This window comes from Xiphophorus hellerii, chromosome 17 (assembly GCF_003331165.1).
Source record: "Xiphophorus hellerii strain 12219 chromosome 17, Xiphophorus_hellerii-4.1, whole genome shotgun sequence".
NCBI classification, from domain to species: Eukaryota; Metazoa; Chordata; class Actinopteri; order Cyprinodontiformes; family Poeciliidae; genus Xiphophorus; species Xiphophorus hellerii.
The window spans coordinates 5,883,952-5,911,506 of NC_045688.1; the positions used below are offsets into that span (position 1 = coordinate 5,883,952).

At 38.2% G+C, this 27,555-nt stretch overlaps 1 protein-coding gene across 2 annotated transcripts in view; it reads left to right on the top strand.

Annotated features, from left to right (window-relative positions):
• The first annotated feature begins 3,377 nt into the window (after positions 1-3,377).
• Positions 3,378-27,555, top strand: part of sema3aa (sema domain, immunoglobulin domain (Ig), short basic domain, secreted, (semaphorin) 3Aa) — a 39,494-nt gene continuing 15,316 nt past the window's right edge. The window contains exons 1-6 of one of the 2 annotated variants that reach the window (XM_032589638.1): positions 3,378-3,962; positions 19,455-19,615; positions 20,760-20,822; positions 25,800-25,919; positions 26,626-26,716; positions 26,806-26,925. In XM_032589638.1, the coding sequence (XP_032445529.1) occupies positions 3,857-3,962; positions 19,455-19,615; positions 20,760-20,822; positions 25,800-25,919; positions 26,626-26,716; positions 26,806-26,925 (661 nt within the window). In that variant the 5' untranslated portion in view covers positions 3,378-3,856. The remainder of the gene's footprint in view (positions 3,963-19,454; positions 19,616-20,759; positions 20,823-25,799; positions 25,920-26,625; positions 26,717-26,805; positions 26,926-27,555) is intronic. The other variant, XM_032589639.1, reaches the window with a different exon arrangement.

Consider the following 27,555-nt stretch of genomic DNA (forward strand, 5'->3'; position numbering starts at 1 on the left):
TCTAAGCCTAATTGACAGCTATTTCCAACATTCGATGGTAGTTGTTATCTCCAAGGGTGGCATAACCAGATTTAGTGGTCAATTACGTTTTCCACAACAGGAAAGGTTGGTTCTGATAGCATTTTCCCTTGTAAAAAACAGCTTTTTATTTGCTGAAGTTACCATGTCTCATTAAAATTTTTGTGGGGCCCAATTTGTGGAGTTTTCACACTGTTGACTGTAAAACAGAGTTTCCCTAATATAAACAACAGTTAGGTTAAGATACACATAACATTTAAACATTTTGAAGACTGTCTACATCATTTGTGCAAATTCTAGCAAGAAAACAAAACTTATGTAGAGTGTTATGTTCTTAGGTATAAAATGCCTTTTTTACAGACATAAAATTATCAAAATGGTGATAGATCTTGTAGAAGGAGCCTTATTAAACTAACTTAAAAAGGAGTTATTAAATATAAATAGCAGCCAATAAAGCAGACATTTAAATATCATCATATTCAACATTGCAGAACAGTCCATTTTAATAAACAAATCAGATTACAATCATAAACCTAAACTGCTTTAGAAGTCTGCACCCTAAAAAACTTCCAAAAATTGTGACTGAAATATGATCTACAAACAATTAACAACAGACTCAAGAATGTGAAATCAGATACGCTTCATGTTACAGCAGCAATAGTTTCAAAACACGCAACGTGCATGGAAGAGCAGGGATCTGCGGGCGCCCTGATATCACATACACACTCACGTTGCTTACGATACACCACCACCGCCAGTTTTCAGGTTGTTTTCTTTTACTATCTTGATGTGTCTGGATTGACACATCATCACCTCTGTTTATCAAAGCTTTTATCACCTCATCACTGCTGAGTCATCCCTTAGAGGAAGCAGGAGGTGCCCTCACACACACACGCGCACGCCCCCCAACCTGTAGGGGCTGGCTAAGGTTAAGAGAAGGGGGCTTTGTTGACCTACATCAGTGATTTGAATGACTTTACCAGAGACAGGATCTGTCCCAGACTATGCAGGTGACCCACCAGCATGTTTTTCTCTTAACTGAATGGTTTCATCTGGAAAAGTCTAAAACACGCTTAAACCTCATTCTCTGAAGTGGAGAATAATGCAACTCTTACCATGTGTGCTACTTTCCCAGAAGGGTAAAACATTTAATGCTAATTTGAGCCACTTGTTTCTGATATCTTATTCTTTTGAACATTATATCTAATGGTCGTAGGTGACTGTCGGGATGTAAACAAAGTGAAAAATCGACAGGTTGGCTTTATGGCTTAGCTCGTTCTTCAACCAGAGAGACCAGATTTGACCAGATTAATGGCCTAGTTAAAGTGCACAAGGACCTAATTCTTCCATGTATTTCCCTTAGCACCTTTCTGTCACTTGTGAGAAAGACATTTTGTTCGTTACCGACACTTGTGCACGTCACCACAAAGCAAAAGGGAAAACAGCCCAGGCGATCACTACTTCTTTTTAGACACAGTACATTGATAAATAAATGGCCAGGTTTAGATTTTAATTCAACTAAACCTGGATAAATAAAGATTACATGAAATCTTCATAAAAAAGCCTCAACTCTGACATTTAATTGCAATTAGTTTTATAGTAAGTCTTATTTTAATTGATGTTTTATTTCTCATTTTAGCCAGATGACCACGTGAAACATGACAAATTATGAGCCCTACTTGGTAGTAGATTTTGAGACACAGAGCTCTTTTCATTGACAAGGACTGGATTTAATTATCTACTGGAAGAAAGCTAGTTTTCCTTCCCAAACAAGTTGAGTACAAAATGGCGAAGACTCCAAAAATGCAACTCGCAAATTACAATCGAAAACAAATGAAAGAAACCTTCAGAAACTTTGATAAAATCTAATAAAGATCTTAGATCTAACATACAATTCAGATTTTTTTTTTCCTGCTTCGATAAGTGTCTTGAAATGGCGATCCTTTTAACCGCCAAAGAACATAGCAACTGTGCATGGAAAGTAAACAAAATTGTACAACTGAAAGGAAAAGTAGATATTTTTTTTAATCAAATTTTCCTGTTATTTTGTGTGACTCACTCTTTTGAAACCACATATCACAATAAACTGCCTTCCATCAACAGGTTTTGGTGGAGTTTCTCTGGTCTGAATAATATTATTTGAAGTGAATGCTTCAGAATGAGTCAGCCATTGAGATGGAGCAGAAGGTGTGGTGGTTGCTAACCAGAAACACAACTTAGAAGATGATGAAACAAAACAAGTCAATGGAAAGACAAAGAACTGGTTTCTAGGATATTTTTTAATAACATTGGTGGTATCTCTCATTTAAGAGGAAGATATTTAATCAGAAATTGAATTTAATGAATTAGCATTTTCTCTATTTCCCATATGTATTTTGCTTTTAAAAACAACAAGATCCTCCTACAAATCAAGTAAATATACTTGACATATAATTTACTAGACAGAAACTGTGGATTATCTACTGAAACCTTGCTGTTTGAATTCCAACTTCTTTAGGCTACAAGTGGAAGCGTCCTTTGGTGCAATAGCTGTTTACGATGTGGGCCACATGGCTCTTTGCATGGGGTAGCAATCAAATGAATTTATATTGCTTATTTGCATGTCCAGTCACTGGAGAGTAGGCATCCCCTTGTATTCTGCACAAAGCCTAAGAAAAAAAACAGTTTCATAGTTGGAAAATGTTCCTAAATTAAACAATGTTTAATTTGAGCTAGCTTCAGCTAGAATTGTTTAGCTTCAAGGCTACCACATATTTAAATAGATGACACCATGTTAACTATGTTTATCATTTGTATTTTTACAAACTCCATTGCTAAGTATTTACACATATTTTGCATCTACAGTATGTCTTCATGCAAAACAATTTGCAAACACAATCACTTTCACCATTTTTTTATTTTTTCATTTAAACTCATGCATACGAATCTGAAAGATTCCATTTAGTCAAGGATTTCATAAATTTTTTGGCAGCTAACTCTTCTGGATTCCTTTTTTTTCTTCTTTTTTTGCTCGAGTAGATTAACTCTGCTTTTCAAGCACCTTAATAAACCAGGTGGGGGCATCCAGTGATTAAACTTTAAATTTCATGGTCAGACAGTTAGTGGCAGAGGAATTAACACAAAGGAAGGGGTTTCACTGCTGTGAGGGAGAATAAATTAAGACGGGGAAAAAAATGACAAAGAGCAAAGGAAACGAGTGCGGAAAAGTCAAGACTATAAATCTTAACCATTCCACTTCCTCTCTATGACACTGCCTTCATCACTGCTCTCAAGTAATACCCCACCTCCTCTTTCCTCCTGCTCTCCCTCCCTCTCTCTCAGCTGCTCTGCCTTCCCTCCCCTCCCTCGCTGTGGATGGTGTAGCTCTCTCGCAGTCTGGTGGAGCTGCACACAAGGATTAGAGGGTTGTTGTGAGTGTCTGCTCAAAGAGTGGGAGCCAGTGGACAGAAACAGATAAAAAAAAAAATCTCCAGCAAGAGGATAGCCTTGTTATACTGGATAAGTGCTCTGATTTTATTTTACTCTGCCTTTACTTCTCATCACAGTCGAGCTGAAGGGTCTTCACCTGGGGGAGGACAGATAAGCCAGTCAACTATACAGCTTGGATTTTCACACGGGGAGCCATGTGAGCTGTACTCCCCTCTGCTGACTTCACGCAACAGAACTGCCCCAACAGTCTGCACTCCAAACCCAGGAGCACAACTAGGATTCACCCACCCCCTCTCTCCCTGGAACCTCTACTTTCAGCGCTTGCATACCTCAGTGGAGGACACCTTTCTTGGGGTCGGGCTCTGAGTGGCCCCCTGGTCTGGAGGCCAGACAGCAGCACTCCAGCACCATGGATTACCTGCTTCGGACTGTAGTGCTGCTGTGCTTCACGTTGCAGCCGGGAAGAGGAGCTGATCCCAAGCACAACGTTCCCAGACTAAAGCTGTCATTCAAGGGTAAGCCCATTCCTTGTGTTTTCTGACTCCAGGTTATATGCGGATTGCTTGTGTATTTTGCTTTTAAACCAGATCTGTTTTTCTTGCCCATGGGTGCTCTTTAGTGCTGTTCTTTTCATCTATTCTTTGGCATGCTGAGTATCCCTTTTCTTCCTTTATCAGAGTAAGTCTATTTCTGCTTCTGTGTTTGTCTCTTGGTCAGCGCACAAGACCTACCTCTCTCCAAAACCTTCCGTATTCTTTCCTCCAATTTCCTTGCTGCTTCCCTTTCACTTACTCTGACTGTCTTCCAAGAATTTGCAATTCTCCTTACAAATGGGGAGATTGTTTCCATATGCTGTGGAAGCACTCCTGCCTGAAATTAAATGCATATATTGGCCGTGTCATTTCTCCTCTTGTGCTGTCCTCTTCTGCTAGTACTGCACAGCCCTGTTAAGTGCAATGAACAGGCAGCAGAGCCTTAGTTTTTGTGACTTCTGTCCCAAAATCTCCCCCCAAAAAAGAGCTGGTGGGATCTTGCTGGTCATGACATAGTGTGTCCTCTTTGATGCATCTCCTTACCATATCTCGAAATCAACAGTTGATGACTTTGAATGCAATTAAATGTAACTTTTGTCACCTATTTGCACATTTAGGGAGAGTAAGAATTTATCATGCACGTGGACATTTTTGACGTATCTAGCAAACATGTTATTCTCTCTCCTGTGTTATTTTGAGGGGAGACTGCGGAGCGCCGGTTCTTCCTCTCCTTCTCCTCCCTCTTTCTCTTTTCCCCATCTCGTCTCCTCTCTCACACCCTACACTAAATCAGGCTCCATGTAATAGCAGACAACTTGGACTGAAATAACTGGCAACATTTTTGCCATTTTTTGGGGGTGAATTTTTAGGAAAGTGCACTGCTCCAAGTGTGGTCTTGTGACTCTCCGTTACACCCTCTGAAAATTTAGCTGATTTGCAGTCGAAAGCATGAGTGTGTGGTTGAAAGTCCTTTCATTCACATGATTGTCACCAAAATCTTAGTTGTTTTTTTTTTTTGGGACAATCTCAGTGTTTTTCTTTTCTGAGGGAGAATCAGATGTTGGCTTTAAGCATGGTTTGAAAATAATGTCTGTCACCAATTCATCTCTATGTTTAGACAAGACATTTAGCGCAACTTATGTTTAGAGGCCTGCTATATAACATGCTTTATTCTTTAGATGGAGGGCAAGTTGTAATTTTGAGGGCAGTATAGTTTTCTTTATTATCCTTTCAGTTTCCAAATGGATATGATTCCACATGCCCTTGGGCTAAAATAAAAAATGTCAATGACTTCAGTATTTGTTCTGTTAAGTTTCCTTCACAAGTCGTTATCCAAGGCTTTAAACTGTGATGACATGGGAAGATCGACTGTTGGATTTACCTGCTTCGTGTCAAACATCTCCTGGGCTCTATCACATCACTTCACACAAAGCCAAGCTTTTAGGGATGATGGGAAAATATCAGCCCTTCTGCATGCAGGCATCTGTTTAAAGAATGTAAATCTAGTCTTTTGTGATCCTCTATGACGTTCAGTCTGACAAGTGAACATGCTGCTGACAAAAGTGCGAGACAAGAGACGTGTCGCCGAGCATCAAAGTGCGGATTGACAGACTGTACAAGTGATGGATGTGCATTGTCAAATTGAGAAAGCAGGTCTGCTTCTCGTCTTGTGAGATATACAATACTGTAATAAAAAAACAAAAAAAAAAACATGCATTTTGCTTTAAAAGTCATGTTGTTTGTGCTAATGTTCTTGTTAGATCTTGGTGTTAGCACTCAACACTCTCTCTTGTGATTTCCTCCTCCTGGACTGAAAGAGGTGTCTCAGCTTGTGTGCAACAAATGTGTCAGGTCTTGCATGTCCTTCTATATTCAGACACCTGGTTCTTGTGCGTATGCATGAGCTCACGATTTCTGATCTTTTATTGGGCTGTTGAATTCTCTGTTGAGCGCGTGATTATAGTCAGCTGTTGGCTCGCAAGAATGCATTGTGTGCCACTTTCTTCGTGCTGCCCGCTCACCGGCGCTTCATGTGTTTCGCCTCTACAGGTGTTTGATGGCTCTCTGGATGTCCATCAGAGAAGAATTGTCTGTTAACACCAATAATGTGGAAGAGGGTTGAGGGTATAAGCACTCATTTTTATTGAAAGACAGGCTGTCAGACGTACAGCAGATGAAGCAAAAGGAAGGGAGACTAGACTGGTTGTTAAGTGAAGTGTCAGTCATCACCTCTGCGCTGTGTGAAGCCAGACTAGAAATTAAGTCAAATAAACAAAAGGGAGGAATTCTCATGTGAAGGACAGTCAAACAAGCAAATCTTCAGAGAAGGATGATCACACTTTGACTCCCAGGATAGTCTCATTAGCTATGCAAGTGTATGATTAGGGGTACTCGGATATACACAGAGCATGTAAGCAGAGTCCCATGAAATCAGCCTCAAATGAGAGCTGATGACAAGCCCCCAAGGGACTCGATAGTCACACACAAGTGAAGAATTCTTATCATCTAGGAAAGGACAGGCAAACGACTGCAGAGAGAGCAGTTTGTGGCGAAGAACGATTGAGAAATGGAGACAGGTAGATAAAATGACCTCTCTCGGGACATTCTGGTAGAGCAAGTGGAGAGTAAATGATTTCCCAGTGGGGTCAGTTAGACATTCAGCGAAAAGGTTGCCATTTCACGGGGGACACTGCGATGATCACAAAGGTTAATGATTTTCTCTTCTCCTTGAGACTGCAGTAATGCTTACTTCCTCACCTTGACTACTATAATAAGGAAGGCATGGGGGTGAAAGTAAATGCTAGGAAGATGTTTCATTTCACCACAGATCAACTTGTTTGGATTGCTGATTAAAACGATTACACTTTGAGGGAAGGAGAGGAGCTGACATCAGGTTACTGTTTTACCATAAGAATTACAGGAGACAGTGATACACTTTTGTGAATTAAGATCCCTGAATTGTAATCTTGCACACTGTAGGCAGCCATCAGGAGTAACACTGACCCCTAAAGGTCAGCCGAGGCACAGACATGCCAACAGTGGAAGTGGACATGGCATAAACTTTGTAACTTTGGACCTTTTTAGCAAATGAAAAAGAAGGCAAGACTTAAAAATGTTTGGATGTTAGGGTTAGGTGACCCTACCACACGACCTCTTCATACCATTCTCCTCATCAATCAAAGCAAGAATAAGAAAGACAGAAAAAAACTGTGAAAGGGATTAGACATCCGCAGTTGGCTTGTAAATACACTTGGTGTGGAACTGCTCTCAGGGATGTCTGGTCTAAGCCCCATAATAAGCCTGTATATGTCTAGGAGTGACTGAATTCCAGTAAGATAAGTGCAGTTTGTATGTTTGTGGGTGTTTGCATGTGTGTTGGTTTATCTGTTCTCATTTTTACCCCCTGTTTTTTCTCTGATGTGTGAATTACCATGTGTGTATCACATTTATAGAGTCTCTCATCTGTATCTGTCCGTTCTACTGGCTGTGGCTGACAGAGCGGATGTAGTTAATTACAAGGTGTACTCCCAACGCGCCAACCTTGGAGATGCCTGCCTCCGTCTCCCTCCTTTTCTCTCGTTCTCATAGTTCTTTCCTTCCCTCTCCTGTGGCTAAGTCGTCTCTGAAGGAACCACAACACCACAAACCCTAAGTGCAATCTTTAAGAAGTCTGTGTGTGGGGGCATTTTTTTTTTTAAACTCATCTCCTTTTTCTGTCTCTTTGATTGCAGGTCAGTTAATACATATCTTTTCTTTGGTTGCTAGTCTTTTCAACTGTATTTTGACAGACACCCACACACACGCACACACTTACTAAACCTTCATCTTTGCTCCCATGCAGCCACATTTCAGTGGCACAGCCAATGTTTTCCAGTAGCCTCCATTTCAATATGCCCCCACGTTAAACTTGAATGTAATTCATCTCCATGCACTCACTCACAAACCTGACCACAGAGTTTGCTAAGCTCCCACCAATCTGGTCCACAAGTTGAAAGACGGTATGATGAATCTGTAAGCACACACATTTGTGCTGACTCTTGTTGCCCCACAGATAATTGTGCAATGACACAGCTCAACTTGCAAAAACAAAAGCCATTTATCCGGCCATCAAGAAAAAAGATAAATAATTTTTTATTTTAATTTTAAATATATATATATATATTTGGAACAAAACATTAAGCAAATTGGCAGTACTTTAATTTGTGGAAATGTCTTTTTGATGTCTCTGTGGTAGGCATGGTTACTAGGGATATAAAAGGTGTTACTTAAAAACTGCCTAAATGTTATGCGACACCATTTTGCCGGATTGCACGTCTTTTCATGAATCAAAGAGCTGAAATGACTGAACTATTCTCTGTCTGCATGGAGAATTACAGCAATGGCCCTGTGCACCACCGGTCAGCTGGCAGAAAGAAAGCTAATATGTTTTTCCAGTGCTTACAAGAAAGCCAAAATCAGCTGTTTGGAAATATTTTCTGTCATCAAAAAATACATATATAAAATCTTGAACTGGAAAATAAAGCTTAAATGATTATTTTAAATGATGATGACACAAGCAGCAGCTTTGTGGTGTAGCTGTCCCTGGAGGATGGCAACTGAAGCAGACAGCCGAGCTAATACCAGCTTGTTCTATTAAGAGCAGAACAGCAAAGAGGTATATTATTTTGTGCAGTAAAGCCCTGAGTATACTCCTCCATTATATTTTTCACGTTGATATTAACTTCAATTAAATTGAAAGGTATTCTAAGCATTAGTTCAGTGCTTGGGTAAAGAAAAGAGCTGTAGTTCCGGTTTTCTTTGACACAGTTTATTCGTTCCACACAGTCATTCTCTTCTTTGTTTCTTATTTGAAGGTTGATGGAAACAGGCAAATAGAAATAGATGTGGGAAGAAGACATTAAAAGAACCTCATTATTGCTATGTTCTTAGCTAAAAAAAAAACTAAACAAAAAAAAGCAAAAGTCAGGAAAATAAAATAGACCTTGTTTTTAAATTCCAGAGATGCAGTCTACGCAGATAGACCAGAGTGTTTGAAGTATTTAAAACAATCCATTAACTTTGATGGGGAGAGTGTTGCAAGTAAGTTAAAAATGTTTTGGAAAGCATATAGATTGGTTTTGGAAGGAACTATGTTTAAGAGAAAACTACTGCTAAATTTAACTGATTTTTATTCTGTGAATTCACTATGTATCAAAATAAAAATAAATAAATAACGTAAACAAATGTTTAGAAGTGTAAAAAAAAGAACTTGTCAGTAAACTTAGCTCGTATAACTTATGTTTTAAATAAAGCCTTAAGGTGTAGTGCTGTCAATTTTTCTTGTAAATGTTTGTCTAGAATCTCTACTCAACCTTACCATATCTTGAAAATCTCGTACTGGCTCGTTCCTCATCTTTGGTTTTCTCCCAAGATTGTTGGTTGGAATGTGGCAGATCTCCTGTAAAGAAAATACATTCATACACATACAGAACTTATCAAAAAATATGATCAGAACTCAAAGAGCCACAACAGGAGAGATCACCAGCATCGTTTGTGTTTATTTACCAATTAGTGTCTGGGTGTTGCATAAAGACTTTTTGGTCTCTGTGTACTTAAGAAATGCACAGGCATGCACACCAGAAAAATATCCTGTGTCTTTGCATCTGTGTTTGGGACGCAGGCTTGAGTTACAGCCTTGTGCAGATTGCAGTAATGTGGGTATGAATGGGTCCCACCACCTGCTAAGTCTTGTCAGTCAGATGGAGAAAGGGTGCACCGTTCAATCTGAGCAGAGTCCTGTTACAAAAAAGAGGGACATCTTTACAGAAAGACGCACAGAATGAGTGACAAAGGGAAAGGATTAGCAGGCAAACAGACACGGTAAACAAGTCAAAGGAAAATGTAAGGCTTTGTTGATTGGAATAGGTGTATGTTAGAGCATTGTGCATTATCATTAAAGCCAAAAACTATTAAAGAATAAGTTCTCTATTTTTTATTTATTTATTTTTTACATTTTGCTCTTTATTGGTTTTTCTTTCCCTCAACTACTTTTTCCCAAAAGAAACCTCAAAAATTAACAAATTACAGATTATAGTTTAGAGGTAGTAATCTTTCAGTGCAAAGACATTAATAAAATTCATTTAATACTTACGCAAAAAAAGGGTAGAATAGATAGCATTTATTGTCATTGAACAGAATTCAACGAAATTTCCATTGCACGTTAACACGTTATCCTCAGATACTGTAACGAGCTGGGATCTTTGGTTTTGTCCATCTTTGGTGATGTCACACTTTGCCGGGGTTACATTCAGATCTCCCAGCCTCGCCTCATTAATTTGTAATAAAATGGCAGAGCTGACATTCAGCTACACCGTGCGGCTGACAGGCTGCACTAACAGGCTCAGGCTCCAGACACATGATAACCACAGCCTGGTTCCTCTCAAAGTCCATCCATCAAACTGCATGGTGATAGCACTATCTTCCCTTTTTCTGCAGGAGTGACATTGTGATAGACACAACCCATTTTTAACAGTTTATTCTACTCCATCAGGCTCACATTGGTGGCTTTATTTACATACCAAAGAGAAATGTGCATGTGTGTGTTTTCCCAGACAGCCTGGTTATCCTGTGAGCATTTGAGCACTGTGTGTTAGTGGGATCCCTACAGCTGGGAACCAGGCCCCAAGCAGTCTGTGGTCAAAGCGCTGGTCTCTGCGGTCCAGCCGTCCAATGACTACAGGAGATACACGCTAATGAAATGGTTCCACATTTTACTGCTTTTGTTGTGCGAGTGTTTTTCATGTGAGCTCATGTTTCTGGCTTAGCCTGCTGTCATTATCCCTGATTTTAGGTTTCTGTTGCCTTTATCTCTCACTCTGCTACACTTTTACTGCTTTGCTTATCCCATCAAATCCTCTAGTGAAATGTGTTTTTCCTATCCTGTCTCCCTCCTCTCGGTCCCTCTCTCCTTTTCTGAAGGGAAAACAGGCATTTCTTGCCATCACAAAAATAAGTTCAGAGTTGAGGATGAGAAACTTTGAGCTTAAAATTTAAAATAATTTTAGGCTATTCAAATGGATGTGAAAATAGGAAATATTTGGATAATGATAAAGATTGTTGTGTGCAATTTTTTTTTCATGATTCTTTTAAATACAAGCTGGAGTTGTTGAAATGAACCTAGTAGGGATTATTCCATTTTCCTGCAGCATAAATGTTGCCTTCACCAATACTACAGTTGGCGTCTCTAGTAATATATACTGTCATTAAAATCAGACACATATCCAGTGTCTTATTAGGATTGTCTGTATAAATATGAAGCTAAAGACTAAATATATCAAATTTGAGTCAACATTTTTTTTTTTAGGAAGAAATAGTAATTCCAGTAACATATACGCAGGACCTTCTTAGGTTATCCGTGGAGTCGATGAAACTTATACTGCTGGAAAATAAAAAGGAGTCCAACAGCTGTTAAATATTTAATGGACAAATATGTAGCCGTTTAAATTTTGTCTGCCTGTCATAAATCATAGAGCACCAAGCATTTCTGATTGTTCTGTGTTTGTACAAGTGATGAATATTAAAGATAATGAATTCAAACAGCTAGCATGTTATTAAAATAATATCACAAACAAATTACAATCTTCAGTAGTGATGTAATAATGCAAATATTTGTATCATACATATTGTGTCTATTTATTATGGTTGTCACTATTAACGGGGGATTTATTATTTTTTCAAAAGGTACAAAAAAAATGGATGTAATAAAATTATTTACAGTACCTAAAATAAGACCAAGTGTATAAATATAATTATCAATATGGTTGTTGGTACTAGTATTATTATGTATATTATTATTCATCTTAGTATTTTACAATTGTCTCTTTATTAAAAGTAGTTACAGACTAATTGCATTCTGCAGACCATAGTGCACCCAGCAATCAGACAGCTGTGTTTTGACAAGCCAAGGCGAGACTTGTCTTTTTTTAAACAGTCTTTAAAGTATGTTTTTCAAAGTTCACCTCAAAGCATTTATACTTTAAACTCTTATTGTGAAGGTCAGCAAGAATTTCTATGTCAAAATTTGCTGCATTTATGCTTTGAACAATGAAGACACTTGTCAAAAGTTCAACTTTGCAGAAAAGTTTATTTTCTTAGCAGTTGCAAAGTTACTGATGTTGCGTCCTTCATTGCGCAGTTATAAAGTCAAGAATACAGCTACTTTGAACATTTACTGCCCTTTGGTGGTGGAAAGACTCCTGCTTTACTTTTACAGCCCTCTGGTGAAGTCATCGTTGCTGCGTTTCACGGACAATCAAAAAGTGGTGTGTGTACTGGCCAAATATGCTTTTAATGTTAATAAAAAAAAACAATAATAAAAACTAAATACATTAATATTTTTTTATATTCTAATCATTAAAATTAGTAGCAACTTTATCCCCTCTACATAAAACCCAGGCGCGAGCTGCTAAATTTTGCACATGAGGGAAATCGGAGAGGAAAAATAAGACTGAAGCCTCTGCAACGGCATAGAAAAACAATCCCTAGAATGTCTGTTACAAATGTCATCAATAAACTCTAGTCACAGTTGGTTTATAGTTGGTGTATTTGGTTATAGATCTGTTAGCTCGTGAAAAATAAACTGCGGATTGGTTTTAAATGCCAAAATTGTAGCAAAAATGAAGTCGACACTGAATTCATTCATTCTCACATTTTTTTTTTCTAATCTGAAAATTCACAATAGAGCTGCTCTTTGCCTCTGAGTTCATGGTAAAAAGGCATGCTGAAAGAGAACCTGTTTCCTGTCAAAGTCTGTCACTCAAAATACACCTGAATGAGGTCTCTGGTAGGTCGGGTTGTGTTATTATACAGATGGTCGCCAGGGAAACCACCCCACACCTGCTACTGTGTTTTAAAAAGACAAAAGCGAAGTGGTGAACTTTTTCTGGCATGTGTGGGTGTCCTTGAGCTTAAGATATTATTTTAACACTTTTTTTAGCAAAGCTTAAAGCAAATTTCCATCGGGCGGCTGTCTGTTTTTTTTTTTTTTTGCGTGTGTGTGTGTTTTGTTTTCATTTTCCAACACCTGTGTTTTTTGGCTGCCATGGGAGCAGCAAATTGTGCTCCTTACTGCATATTAAAAAAGAAAAGTTAGACACTCACATTTTTGCAGTTGTAAATTATTTAATCATCATTGTGTAGTTGTAGGCTTTTGCAAAGAAATAATTTCTTGAAAATTCCTCTCCTTTTTAGAGAATTTGCTGCACAATCGATGGATGAAACAACTCCTGAAAAGAGCTGCAATGCTCTAATGGAATACCGTCTATTTGCTGGATCTCAGTCAAGTGTTTTCTACTGTGGGGCTTTTGTGGTTCCCGTCACTCAAATGCACATTTGCGCAGCCGCGTGAGCCGACATTCAGATAAACATAATTTAATGCCCCGTCTCCTTTCTTTCATGGAGTTTCATTATTCCGCCGTTGCGTGGCATGTAGGCGTCTAAAAATGCCTGCCTGCTTGCTGAATGGGGGAGTGAAGGGCACTCCATAGACAATTGCACTTGAATTTTGAATGTAGTTTTTTTTTGTTTTTTTTTTCATTTCCAAAGCTTTGTGATACATGATGCACATTATTTTCTGTACTGAAATATGATAGAGACACAAATGCTAATTTATGTCAATGACTTACTTGTACTTGCCAGTTTCAAGCTGTACTTCTCTATATATTTTTTTCTTTGTGCATGAATTAAATAAGAATTTAAAGTGCTTTGGGTGCTTTTAGTGAAAACCCCTTACATTGGCAAAATGCTCCTTTAGTTTTTTGAGACAAGATCAAGATATTTTTTGGTTTTGCAGAAAAAGAAGAAAGGAACAACTTGATCTAAAGCCATTAACCAAAACCTTTTACTATATTTTTAGATCTGAGTTCACGGCAGTTTTTTTTTTCTTTTTTTTTTGCATTTTCAGGTGTTGAGATCCTATCAAACCTTTACATTTTACCATTTTATTTTTCATAAATTTTAAGTATGGTTCCAGCGAAATTTATTAGTGGCATCTATGGAAAAAAGTTTGCCATAAAATTAAAATGTATATTTTATTTTACAATTTCTAAAGAAGGCTATTTTAATATAAAAAACTAAAAAAAAAACATAGGCACTTCTCAAGCAAGTAATTTGATTTCATTTAGAAAGAAAAAAAAAAAAAGCATTTATTTGAGGAAATTTCTCACACACATTAATTCTCCAGGACAAGGACAGAACAAATATTTTTTTAAAACAGTTGACAACCAATGCATTATCATAATTATTGCCTTTTAGAGTAGAAATTAAACTTCTGAGTGAAATATCATGTTCCAATTATTCCAATACTGGTATAAACACAATTGTTGTAGCATTTTGCAGAAGTGATCTGTTTTGAAGGAGTCTATTATTATTTCTGCTGGTCTGGTGTAACGTTCATTGATTTATAAGGCTAAAGTTCTGGCAGTATGTTAATTTTGACTAGACAGTTTTATTGTATGCTCAAGATGGACTCCAGATTTATTCACAATTACATAACATGACAGCTGTGTGTCTGTCGGGAGGTCCAAGTGGATTTAGCACTTCTGGACACAGGGAATTCACCTAATCTGTGTGTGGAATCCACCTGTGCGTAATTTGAACTGAGTAGATATGAAACATATTCACGACGGCCTCGAAGGATTGTTGGAGAATGTTAAGCTCTTTTCCAATAGAGACAGGGAAGCCCGTTTAGTGTTGATTCAGGCGATCCTGAAAGAAAATCTGCATGTCAACGTTGAGAAGTAAACCAATTGAGAAGCCGTAGCAAGACTTCAAAATTACTCTCCAATCTGACTTCAGCTGTTGTTCGAAGAACAATTTTCAAGACTTTTTCTATAGATGTCAACAGTACCTGAACACAAATGCACTCCACGGTTTTTAGATTATTTACTCTAGATTTTCTAAACAATGTATTCTTTTTAAACGTCATGTAATGAAATACTTTGCATTGGTTTGTCACCTAAAACCTTATTAAAATGCATAGAATATTGTGTTTGCAGCAAGACACAGTATGAAGGTTGACGGTATGAATAGTTTTTCCAGGTACTAAACATGAGCTTTGTATGTAAATAAGGATTTGTGACCAAGTTTCCATTGTGTCTTTAAGTAAAGTTAATTCACAAGCTTAATTAAATCACAAAATTTCAGCGATTTCATATAATGCAGGTGTGGCGTCCTTTTGCATATGTTTGAGTGAATGTAAAAAGTATGTTAGTGCATCTGTGTTGCGGTGTTCACCTTGACGAGTGTAGCTTCAGGTTCCACATGTAAACAGCGGAATTTGTTATTGAACACGAGCAGATGGCGCATTTGTGTAAAAGAAAAGAGAGCAAAATGAATACTGAATGGAGAAAGATTGCATGTGTCCGGCTGAATTGTGTTCAGTGAATGTGTACAGAGAAGTTTTTGTGTTAGTATCTGTGTGCACTATATGGGTTGTATGAGCCTGCTGTGTGAGGTGAAGGGGGCCACATTCATCGGCGTGTTTGTGTGTGTGTGTTCGAGGGTCCCAGGTTAGGGACTGTGTTCTACATGCTGCTGTTAAACTAGCTTGTGCTGCGTAAGTAAAAATTCAGAGTAGATTAGAATTGACTGAACATATCTGTTTTCAAGTAGAACCTGTGTGATATACTGTATGTATTCAAGTCACGGTGTAGGTCTAAGAGTTGGGTTTGCATTTTTAAAAATAACACAGTGCATTTATGATAAATCTCCTTTTCCTTTGTGTGCCAGAGTTTATGTTCTCTGTGAATGTTCTCCGCTCTGTTGCTATATTTTGTATGAGCTCTGCTGTTCCCCGTCTCTTGTGCTCCCATTTCCAAACGAGCGTGTCTGTGTTTAGGTTGGAGGTCCTTAGGTGCTTACGCCCCAGTTCTCTCAGAATTTTTTCCCAAACCACAGCAGATCTCAGCCCAGATAAAGCCCTTTCTGTGTTTTCGTGTGCACAGGCCACCTTGTCTTTGTCAAAGATCACCACATGTCGAGAGATGTATGTCTATCTTTTTTTTTACTTTCTACCTCGGCTCATTTAGAGGAAACCTTTCGTGACAGAGTTCATGTTGGATTAGCTCCTGGATTCAGCTTGTTTTCACATCACACGGGTCATCACATACAGACTTTGCATGACAACTTTTTTTTTCTTTTCCCAACGATTTACCTCAACTCTCAGCTGCATATTCAAACTTTCTCCTTTGCCATCCCAAAATCTTTTAGATGTAATTCATTATTCTTTGTCCACATCGAGTTTTTCTTTTGCCATGTCCATTTCACTTTTTCATTGCTGAAACATAAGAAGACTTCTTGCCACTCTGACTGAAAATTATATTTCCATATTTCCCTCTTGAACTAACATTGATACATTGATCAGAATTTTGTTCCCTCTGAAATAAAGTTTGGCTCTCTCTTCCAGACCTATAATATAAACAGTAATGGGGATATCTTGGTTTTTTATAGTATGGTATGTTATATTAGCTATTAATATTGTTAAACCTAGCAACATTACTAAAACAACAGAATCCATGTTTGTGCCCAAGAGCACATATACCGTTAGTTTAATCCTGAGATTTCCAAAGGGCTGCCAACATTCCCAAGTCCAGCATGTTCAATGGCAGATGGAGGTTGATTTCTCTAAATCAGAATACAAAGCAAATTTGCTATACTGCATTCTGCTTACCTATTGTCTGATTTAAATCTAACTCTCTCTAAGTCTGAATGAACCTGAAGACTTGTCTCAATATAACACAGAAAATAGGCTTCTTGTATCCTTGTGCTTCTTTTTGACTTCATATCTAAACACATCATCAGTTTCTCCACATTTCTGTAGATTTGGGTTGGTTGCTTAGAAGCAGATTTGAATCAAAGTTCTTCTATCTATGCATTTTCTAAATAATCCCAATCTGGTAGAATTGAAGTGGTGACAGTTATGGTAGTCATGTATTTGCGAATGGCAGGATATTGAAATATAGTAATGATCTCTCCACCCTGAAGCCCACACACATTCCCTTCTCTGGCACTCTACAAATGTTCACGCAAACTCTTGACCACAGACCACCACTCATACCCACACCCACCCTCTCCGCTTCCTTCAAACCCAAATTCAGCTAACGTAGATATGGTGCAACCATCTTTATTAGGTGACAACCACGCCCCTCTCGCAGCCCCATGCCACCCTCCTGTTGCTCTTTCAAAGCGGATAGAAACACCGCATCCTTCATCTATCTCCCTTTCCATCAGTTCCTTCTTTCATGTGGACAGATGTCCAAGATCTTACACGTGGTGACCGGCTGCAGATGGCTTCTATAACGTCCCATCAAGCCGCGTTTTGTAGGAAGAGATGACTGGACTGTTCTTTTATGTGTATTTATTTGGTTGTGCTTGTTTTGATGTCATGAATCAATGTCTTTGGTGTCTAATCTTAATGCTGATGGTGATGCTTGATGTATTATTTTTCTACATGTTGTGTATTCAGTAAAACATTAGTAATTGCTTTATCATTTTTATATGTTTTTATTTTTTGCAAAATTTTGTTTTAGACTGCCTTGCCAGTTTCAGAACAAGCTAACATTTTGCAATAGTTTGCATTTTGCATTTTAAAATAGTTTGGTGAAATATGCTACTAAAGCATGTTACAGCAAAACAATGTTTTGCTTTTAAATAATCACCAGCTTTATAACACCCAATAATTTTATTGCATTTATCACTAATGGTATAAAAACTTAGATTCCTTTGCTCTGTTGTAGGAGTAGTTTACAAACTTGTGGCAGAACAAACTTATTTTCCACAAGCCTCCGTAATGAAACATTTTAAGCTTTTGAGTTAGCTTATATCTAATATGAATTTCTCATCTGATGGCACTGTATGACTCAATGAAAAATTCATGTTTAATCAATTGTTAAAATTTTGTAACTTGAAGTGTGAAAGTCTACCATAACTATAATGATTTTGATCTTCTTTTTTTTAAACATCTTTCATATTCACACTGTACAAATTAATGTTGTGAACATCCCACTAGAATGTTTTAAAATCATTTGAAAACTGTTTGTTGCTGTTACTTCATCTCCTTTTGTGGTTCTGGTTAAAAGGGAGAATTTTCCCACAAAAAATATTAAAATAGATCAACTTTTCCCAGAACAAATCTCAAGAGGGATAAACCAAACCTGCTTTTATTAAAGTTTCCTGAACAAGAATCCAGAACAAATGGCTTAATCGACAGCAGTCATGCCCCTTCTCTCAGTTTTTCCTTTGGTCGGTGCTTATAGCTGAGTTCTAAATCTGCATACTTGACTCATCTTCTAAATTGACTAAAAGGTTTTCCAGTTGGTAACATTTAACCATCCAGTACCTCATTGTGGGCCTAAAGGGACATTTGAGTCTCTTTCCTGGATAGTACCAGAAAAAAATTCAGGACATCTGATTGAATGTGCTTGAAGAACTGTGACACCTTATTCCATAAAATAAAAATTAAAAAATGTTTTGTTTTTATTATTATTATTTCATAAGTCCCGGTACTTGAGAATATCAGCCTACTTTACAAAATAGGTGTAAAACTCAATCACATCAATAAGCTCTTGCCAAAAAACTCAGAATTATATATTTTTTTTACATCAGTTCTATTAGTAACATAGTTAATTTATTTTAATGTATGCCCAAACACCTAGAATCAGGAATCATAAGTCTCTTTTCAGGGACTTATGTATTGAAAGGAAATCCGTTTCTGTAATTTTATTTCCATTTTGTTTCAGCTAGTTTTTGTGAAAACATGTCATCTCTGTTGCTGGCTTTCGTACTGCAGCTCTAAGCTTCCTCACTGTTGATGAAACCCAGATTTCGTGATTAAACTTTAACTTATGGATGAAGTAGCAGCTGGACCTAAGGCCACGAATTGCTCTTGGTTTCCTCTAGTGCTGTGACACATCGACATCTCATACCTTACACGAATCTGTACATCTAAATGAAACATTGTGCAGAAGTACATTGGCAGTCATAAATCCCTTAATGGTAATTTATGTAATATCCTATTTGCAGATACATGAAACCACCCACGCATAATTCCTTACATGAAGTGTTTCCACTGTTTCTGACTCCATTATGAATTATTCAACCAATCACACGGCTGAGCAGTCTGAGCTCGGTTCCTGATTGTGACATGCTGTGAGCTCTTAAAACTGCTAATGCTGGACTTGAATGGCATGCTTCGGTTTGTGAGTGCCTGCAAATATTTATGTGGACATTAATGAAACATGTAATTTCCTTAGTTATAATTTTGCAGTGCCTCACATGATTAGGAAAATCATAATGTGATTACTACTATTTTTTAGTAGCTTTGCCGAGTTACTAAAAAAGAAGAATATTAGCAAGCAGCAATATATTTACTGGCACTACTTGTACTTGAAATTCAACTTTGCACTTTCGTGACTCTTTGTTTGTATTTCTTTCTTTCAGAAATGTTAGAATCCAGTAACCTCCTTACCTTTAATGGCCTGGCAAATAGTTCGGACTATGACACATTCTTATTGGACGAGGAGCGAGGGAGACTGCTGGTTGGAGCCGAGGACTATATCTTCTCATTTGACTTAGTCAACATAAACAGAGACCACAAACAGGTAAAATTCAAACTCCTTTTTAGTCTGAAGTTTGGTTATATTTGTGTGTTGGAGAGAAACTCACACTCAAGTTAAATCTCCTCTCCTCTGCTGCCCAAATCCCCTCTGGAATCCATTACTTCATCTCCCTTTCTCTTTGCCTTCATTCCGCCCACCGTCTGTCTCAGTCCAGACACGGCTGTTCGTAATTCCATTACTCCACCTGGACTAGGTTAGCAGTCTTTTTATCTGATTCGGGCTGCTATCAGACACACGGGTCTGACATGGACTTGCCTGCAGGCTGCAGGGAGCTGCACAGGGAAAAGAAACTGATGAAAAATACATGTAAAAGAAAAAAAAAAGAGGAAATGTGTCCCTGAATTTCTTTGTCTTTTGTTTACAAGCGTTGCTTAGCATCATTACAGAAAAATGCCAAAAAGCTGCATAGGTTTTCATGTTAACAAAATGCAGCTGATGCACAGATGAAGCACATTATTGGACTAAGGAAATGTGAGAATGTATTAATGCATGAACATGTGTGTGCATATATTTCCATTGTCTACTGACATCTGTGTGACCAGGAGAGAAAAAAAGAGCTCTGTCACAACTGCGTCCTGAGAGTATAGTCATCCTAGATTTACTTTAAATACAGCTCAAACATGCACACTTATTCCTTCAGTGTGTGTTCACCAGGGGCCACATGTGAATAACAGAGAGATCAAACTCCTCCAAGTCAAGTTGCAAAACACAACTTTCTGACCATATTTGAAGTGAAAAGTACAACCTTATGTTTAAGACTTTTAACGAGAGGACATTTGAATGAGAACAACTGCTGATACCCCTGAATATTCTAATCTCTTTCAGTGTATTTTACAAAAACACATGGCGTGTTTTACTTTGTGAAACTTGCTATTTATTTCTATTTGTTTTGCTGTGAGCTGTTTTCACTTCATTATCTGGAATATGTTGTAAATCAAACATTTAGTAACCTAAAATTGATCGCTTCAAGGCAAATTCACCTGAATTTCAGTGAAAATCTGTCCCTTTATCCCCCTGATTTACACCGAGGGCTTACAGTTTCCCTGCATTCGTCTCTTGAGAGGACATATTCATCTTTCTCTCAACCTCCATTCTAATGGGAATTTGTCTATCTTCTTTTGCACAGATTGCGTGGCCTGCCACCCCCTCCAAGAGGGATGAATGCAAGTGGGCAGGGAAGGATTCGGCAGTAAGTCCCTCATTCATTATGGCATCATGTTTGGATTCTATCCATGGACTGAGTATTCGTTATCCGTTCAATTTTCTTTTTTTTTTTTCTCTTAATCTTTTCAGATGAATCTAAAATGTTATTTAGAGTAGAAGTAAGGATCTCGATGGAGTATTCTTAAAAGGGACAATAGAACTGGAGAGCTAGAAAATTACCTCTGATAAAGGTGATCTTCCATTTCACCTCTGCCACATTTAACTCTCTACTGGCCAGTTCACCATTTCTCAGTGATACCTGCAAATAACCTTACGGATTGAGTGTACATGGTACATAAACGGGGCAAGGACACTGACACTGAGGTGATTGACTTTCATGATGAATAGATTAAATTGTGGAGCATGTTTATGTACCAGACTTTCAGCATGCATGTGAATTTTTATGTGGAAATCTTTTGTTTGAATTCATGTTATCTGACACCATGTGTTGGCTGACGTGGGCAAATCTGCTCGAACACGGACTGCATGCAACCGACTTTGTGTGCTCACTGGTGTTAGTGTGTCTTATCTTTGTGTTGCTGTTTAGAAAGGCCCTCTCTGTGTTGTATCTGATCTCAATTTCATGGTTGGATGAATCTCGAGTGCACGGCTGCAGGTTTTGTTGGATTATCTGGAATTGCACGCATCCTTTTGAAACTCGGCGGCTCCTCTGGGCTCAGAGTCAACGGCAGATTTCTGGGTTTCGCTTAAAGTGAAAATGACCACCACTTGCAAAGTCATTCGTTCCCTTTTTAGAAATTCGAGAGGTTGGCATGTGGCAACTGCAAACTTTAAAGTCATTGACTTTAACTTTATGTGATAGATCAACTAAAAGTAGTATATGTTAAGTGAACAGACTGTGCACTTTGCAATTGTGAAACATAGTAACGGCAGTATCAAGTTGTGGATTTTCCTTGGCAGGATCAGAACACCTGGTCAAAGCAGAATAGAACATGAGTGATGCTAATCATGTTCCTTGAATTTGGGTTTCAGCTCCAGGTATTTAGGGTTGTGTTTCAACCATCTTTCCACATCTAGCGATTTATCCTTTAGATAATTCTTGTTTGGAAAATAGATGAAGCTCAGTTTGGTTGGATAAAAAGTGTTTTTCAATTTTTGACCAACTAATAAGTTGAGTTTAGGTCTGGCCTTTGACTGGGTCATTCTAATACACGAGGTGTTAGCCCAAACAATCTTACAGGCACTCTGGCTTGTTTTTCCTCTTGAAGCTGAACCTCCACCCTAGCCTCCCGTCTTCAACAACCTCCAACATGTTTATTTAATTGCCTGTACTTAGTTTCACTTATTTCCCCCAAACGAACACCCACTGCATGATAGTATGACCACGATGTTTAACTGGGTGGTTTTGGGGGTAAAGTGCAATTCTACTTGCATTGTGAGACAATCTGGAAAACATCAAGGGATTTGAATACTTTTGCATTCCAAAGTACATGAGCAGTACACTGGCACTCCATCACACAGACGAAAGAGTTCACAGAATCGCACAATAGACAAAATTAGGTATTTGCATGCTGTGAAAATGTTTACCTTTTTGAGAATGAAACAGTGTGAGCTGAGACGGCGTAAAACACAGAGAGGCCTTGATTAGGACATTACCAAAGTATTCAGAGCTCCCAAAGCAATGCCTTTCTCTAAACCACAATTTACAGCCATGAAGCAAATGCAACAGCTGCCCGCCTCTAAAAAATGCCTAAAGACTTTATTGCTATCCCTAGCCCAGCGACTGTAACATTGTCCAGGTTGTTGCACCACAATGTACTGAACCATGAGTTCAGACACACGACTAGAGCTTTGTGTTGAAATTCCTGATGTCATTTGTGATTTGCTGCCCAGTAATCATGGGAAAAGAAAATCAAAATCCAGCAATTTTCTTGCAAATGTCCAGTACATTTTCTGGATTTACTCAGAGATCCTATCCTTTTTTTTTCTTTCTTTTTTTTAATATTCTTAACTTACCCACACATGTCAAAATCTGTCCACCCATTTCTCTGACGGAGAGTCATACTCAACACCCTGTCCAAAAAGAGTGATTAAATTTATCCAAAAATGAGTCATTTATTCTCTGTGTGGATTTTGTTTGTCACGGTTTGTGATCAAGAAAACGGTTTATTGCTGGAGGGCAACTCACAGCTGCACTCGTGCCACTATTCCCAACACCTGTCAGTGTTTAGGTGCGACTTTACCTACCGCATAGCTGACGAATCCAACAAAGACACCCGTGTTAAATTCTTAACACAGTTGACCCTTGAGGGGCTTTATTGAAGTTGATGAAATGCACATAATAGGGCGTGAGAATGATGTGAGCGGACAGAGGGCTTCGGCAGTTCAACGAGAGGAAACACAGAAGGTAAAGTCGTTAAGGAACGGAGACCCATATATTCAAGGCAGCAGCATTACATGCAGGATCAGTCGTATAAATGTCTTACTGATGATTTTAAATGGATAATATTATTAATTCTTTTAACTCATTTTGTGTAAAATAAGTGAATATAAACTGACCTTTTTAAACAGTAATTTAGGTGTAAGATGAGTTGCCCCTTAAAGTTACTTTCCTTACTGAGAATTTAACACCAAGTCCAATGATTGCAACTAAAATGACAGCTGTGTAACTGCTGATATTAACACACCTTGTTCAATATTTGAGAAGGCAATGTTATGGGATGCAATTTGAAAGATCATATTCAAAGAACAATTGTTTACGTCGTTTAACGTTGGTACCAAATTGTGTTGGTGTTGATTCCTTTCGTGAGACCAGACAGGCTTCCAGTCAAGAAAACTTTCATCCTCTAGCCACCCCAATTTTAATAAATAAATCCCAATTTTTATCTTTTTGCTCGCAGGCTAACAATCTAGCCATTGAAAGCCAGCCAGCAGTTCTCTCTAACTTCATCCCTACTAAATGGAGAGAGTGGTCACCCTCTTAAACAAGAAACTAAAGTACATTATTTCTCAGAATGTCAAAGCTTTTCCTTAAGAAAAATTACCAAGGAAGATAAAACAGTCGGAGCTGAAACAACACTTTCTGCCCTTTTGAAAAAAACCCCCAGAAATTTCTATGCTGCAGGAAGGACTGCAACTTGTGATCACACTGTTAATTCATGCTGCTCTGGAAAATGTCATCACTTCAACCTGATGCCCTGCATCCATTTTTGCCTCACATCATCACATAATCAGAATGAAGCGTCTGTGAGCTTAAAAGTCTGAACAGATATATGTGTTAAAGAGGCAGGAAAAGAAAGGGGGTAATTTGGCTGTCATCTAATGTGATGTGTTCTGTTTTTCCAAATCCTCCTGCAGCTGTGTACCTATTTGTTCGACGGATATTGAGCATGTATTTGTAATTGGGCTAACCTGAGCTTAATCTCTTAAACATATGTGCCTAAATCAGCTCCTCAAGGCTGCTAATAAGCATCCTGCATTAACCAATGCTGCTGATTAGCGCCCTAATAAACAGTCTCACACCGCTGGGACCATCGAGAGTTAGAAGAGAGCCAAACCAAACAGTATGAGAGAATTCAAGCCTATGGATCATTAAAAGAGCTGCGGCTGATTTTCCTGATTTGACTTCCAGGTGGGGTTTCCTTGATGGAGACTCTGCCTCGCAAGTCTTTCCAAACCAACTGGAAAGTCGCTCATATACTGGATTTTAATCAAAGCTGTTCCCCAAGCCCGGATACTTTCTGTTTTTAGTTAGTCTTTTTTTTTTTTTTTTTTTTTTAGTTTGAAGACACCAAATGCTTATGAAAGCATTTCTATGTCTAAACTTTTTCTTTTACATTTTCTTAGGTTACATAGGCATATTTTGGGGGATTTTATGTGACAGAACAACACAAAGTTGTACATTATAATGAAATGAAAGGAAAATTTCCACTCAACCTTTTTACCAGGATATCCATCTCTGCAGTCATTTCAATAAGTTGCCTTCACAACTCACCAGTTTGGTTAATACACCCAACCTTAGGCAGATGGTTTTAAGTGTCTTGTCTCATTTTTGGTCTGGGTACAGTCAATAAATACACAGACCATACTTTACTTTGCATTGAAGGTTTCTTTGAAGATGTTGTCTTTTCTTCAACCAGCAAGATCAAGGCATTTGCACCCATGTCCTCCCCAGTGTAGACTGTGGGCAATTTCTATTTCTAAGCCTGGGATAAACAAGAGACCTGATCTGTCTGGTGTTCTCCAGACAGATCAGGAATAAGTTTGAAGCAGTGTTAGTTTCTTACATACTTTATCAATCTTTGGAAAGCACATAGAACACTATTCAATCTGTCATAAAAATATGGCAAAAGTATTCCACAATTGCAGCCCCACTAAGATCGAGCCATACTGCCAAATTAACAGCCCGGTCAAGAAGAGCATAAATCAGAGACGCAGCCAAGAGGCACATGGTAGTTTTGGAGGAATGCCAGAGATCCACTGTACACGTTGGAGGATCTGTTGACAGGACAACTATTAGTTGTCCCTTGTAAAAATCTGGGTTTTATGCAAGAGTGGCAACAAGAAAGCCAAAATTGTCCATCTCCAGATGTGCAAGCCTGGTAGAGACATGTAAAACGTGACCTGGCACAATTGTGGTGATTATGGCTGTGGTGGTTCTACAAAATGTTAACTCAGTGGATAAATGCAAATAAAGCCACAGTTTTTATTTATTTATTATTGTATGTATGCATTACTTTTCTTTCAACTCATAATAAATCACTGCTTTTTGCCGATTTATTATATAAAATTGCCTTAATAAATTGTATTGTGACAAAATATAGACGTTCAGTAACTATGATTACTTTTACAATTTTATTTACATTTTCTTTACCAAAGTTAGATTCCCTACTAAATAACAGAGATACATTAATGTCATTTATCTGCTTTATGTTCTGTATATTCCTTGTATAAAGTTATCTGTAATGTTAAAGCCCTGGTGTTTCTTTTACTTGTGTTTCAGAAGGAGTGTTCTAATTTCATCCGGGTCCTTCAACCGTATAACCAGACCCATCTGTACATCTGTGGAACAGGAGCCTTCCACCCCATCTGCGCTTATCTGGAAATGGGCAAAAGAGCAGAGGTATTTGATTATTTAGTATACCTCGAGATAATTTAAAAGTTCTAGTTTTTTAATACATTGGTGGATATGCAGAAGATAATTTAAATGAATGCTTGCTTTTCGTAAGGAGCGGCAAAGCCACTGCATAATCTGAAATGTGTACCACAGCAATTACCTTTCCATTTGTGTTTTCTTTTGTGTGAGAAAAGTGGGAAAAAGATGGCCCAGCAAATAGTTCAGTTGTAGCAGTTGGATATTAAGTAACTCTTCTCTTACATTAAAGATTAATCAGTTTTCTCAGTAGAGGGCTGCAGGTTAATCAATGCACCCGCATGAGTTCTGCAGACCAATAATGGGCAGAGGTGTGAGTGCTTTCACCACTAAGGCCTTATTTTAGACATTTGTTCGCTTGAGCTTAAAAAAGTGCCATCACCCGATGGAAAAACAACCATCTTACTTATTTCTGCTCTTTCCTACTTTACTTTACACTTCACTGTTGCAGAAACTGTTGTTGACCTGTGGCAGAACAGCCCAACTGTGTTATAAAAAACAACACATTACTCACTGCTCATGTCAGGCTGAATTTGTTTTGCATCCCAGCCCAAAATAGAACGCTATAATGAGAATATATTGTAACTCGAAACAGAGACTATAAATGTACCTTCAACCGGGCTTATATGTGGCTTTCATTAGCCTCAAGCTGAACTTTGGCCCCCTTTCACCGCAGGACAACATATTTCGACTGGCCTCCCAATTTGAGAATGGCAGAGGGAAAAGCCCCTACGACCCCAAAATGCTTTCAGCGTCACTCCTGCTTGGTGAGTTTGACCACTGCCTTTATCATCTCAAGGAACACGTTCACCGTGGAGACGGTTCTTTATTTCTGACTGAAACAACTCATCGGCAGATGGAGAGCTGTACTCTGGAACATCTGCTGATTTCATGGGAAGGGACTTTGCCATTTTCCGTACCCTCGGAGATCATCATCCAATCAGAACAGAGCAGCATGATTCGCGATGGCTTAATGGTATGATAAACTTCTTCTTTAAGGCAGAAAAATTACTGATCTATAAGACACATGCAGCCCTACTTCTTAGCTACACAGCATGTATTGATGTACAGTTGTTCAAAAAGAGTGCTCTTTTGTTTAAGAATTACGAGTATGGTTGGTTAAAGACCAGGAACATCAAAAAAATTGACCCTCATCTCACAATGCTTTAATTAAAACTTTTACCTTTTTTTTATCTAAGTGAAAAAAATAAGGTAACCCCATTGCTTCAGTTGTCAGTTTTAGGTTGGGACAGATATGTTGTAATAGCAGTATGCAAAGATTGTTAAGGCCGTATGCCTGGGTCTGTTCTAGCCTCTTTGAAGGAGAAAAACTTCCTTTAAATTTTAAACTTCTTGTTTGAAAACTACACCAGCTTCCCACACCTAAGGCTTCCTGTAGAGGAGATGTCATGAGGGAGGGATCAGCCAACTATCTACTTTGGTTGATGGAGGAAATGGCCAACATTTGGACTTCCTCTATAGTTTCTGAGAAATATTATTATTTTTACAAGCAAAACAACATAAAAATTTAAACGGTCTGAAAAGCAGCCGTTATTTTGAGAAACCAGCTCTAGCAGCAAAACTGTGGGTATTATTTTTGGCTGAA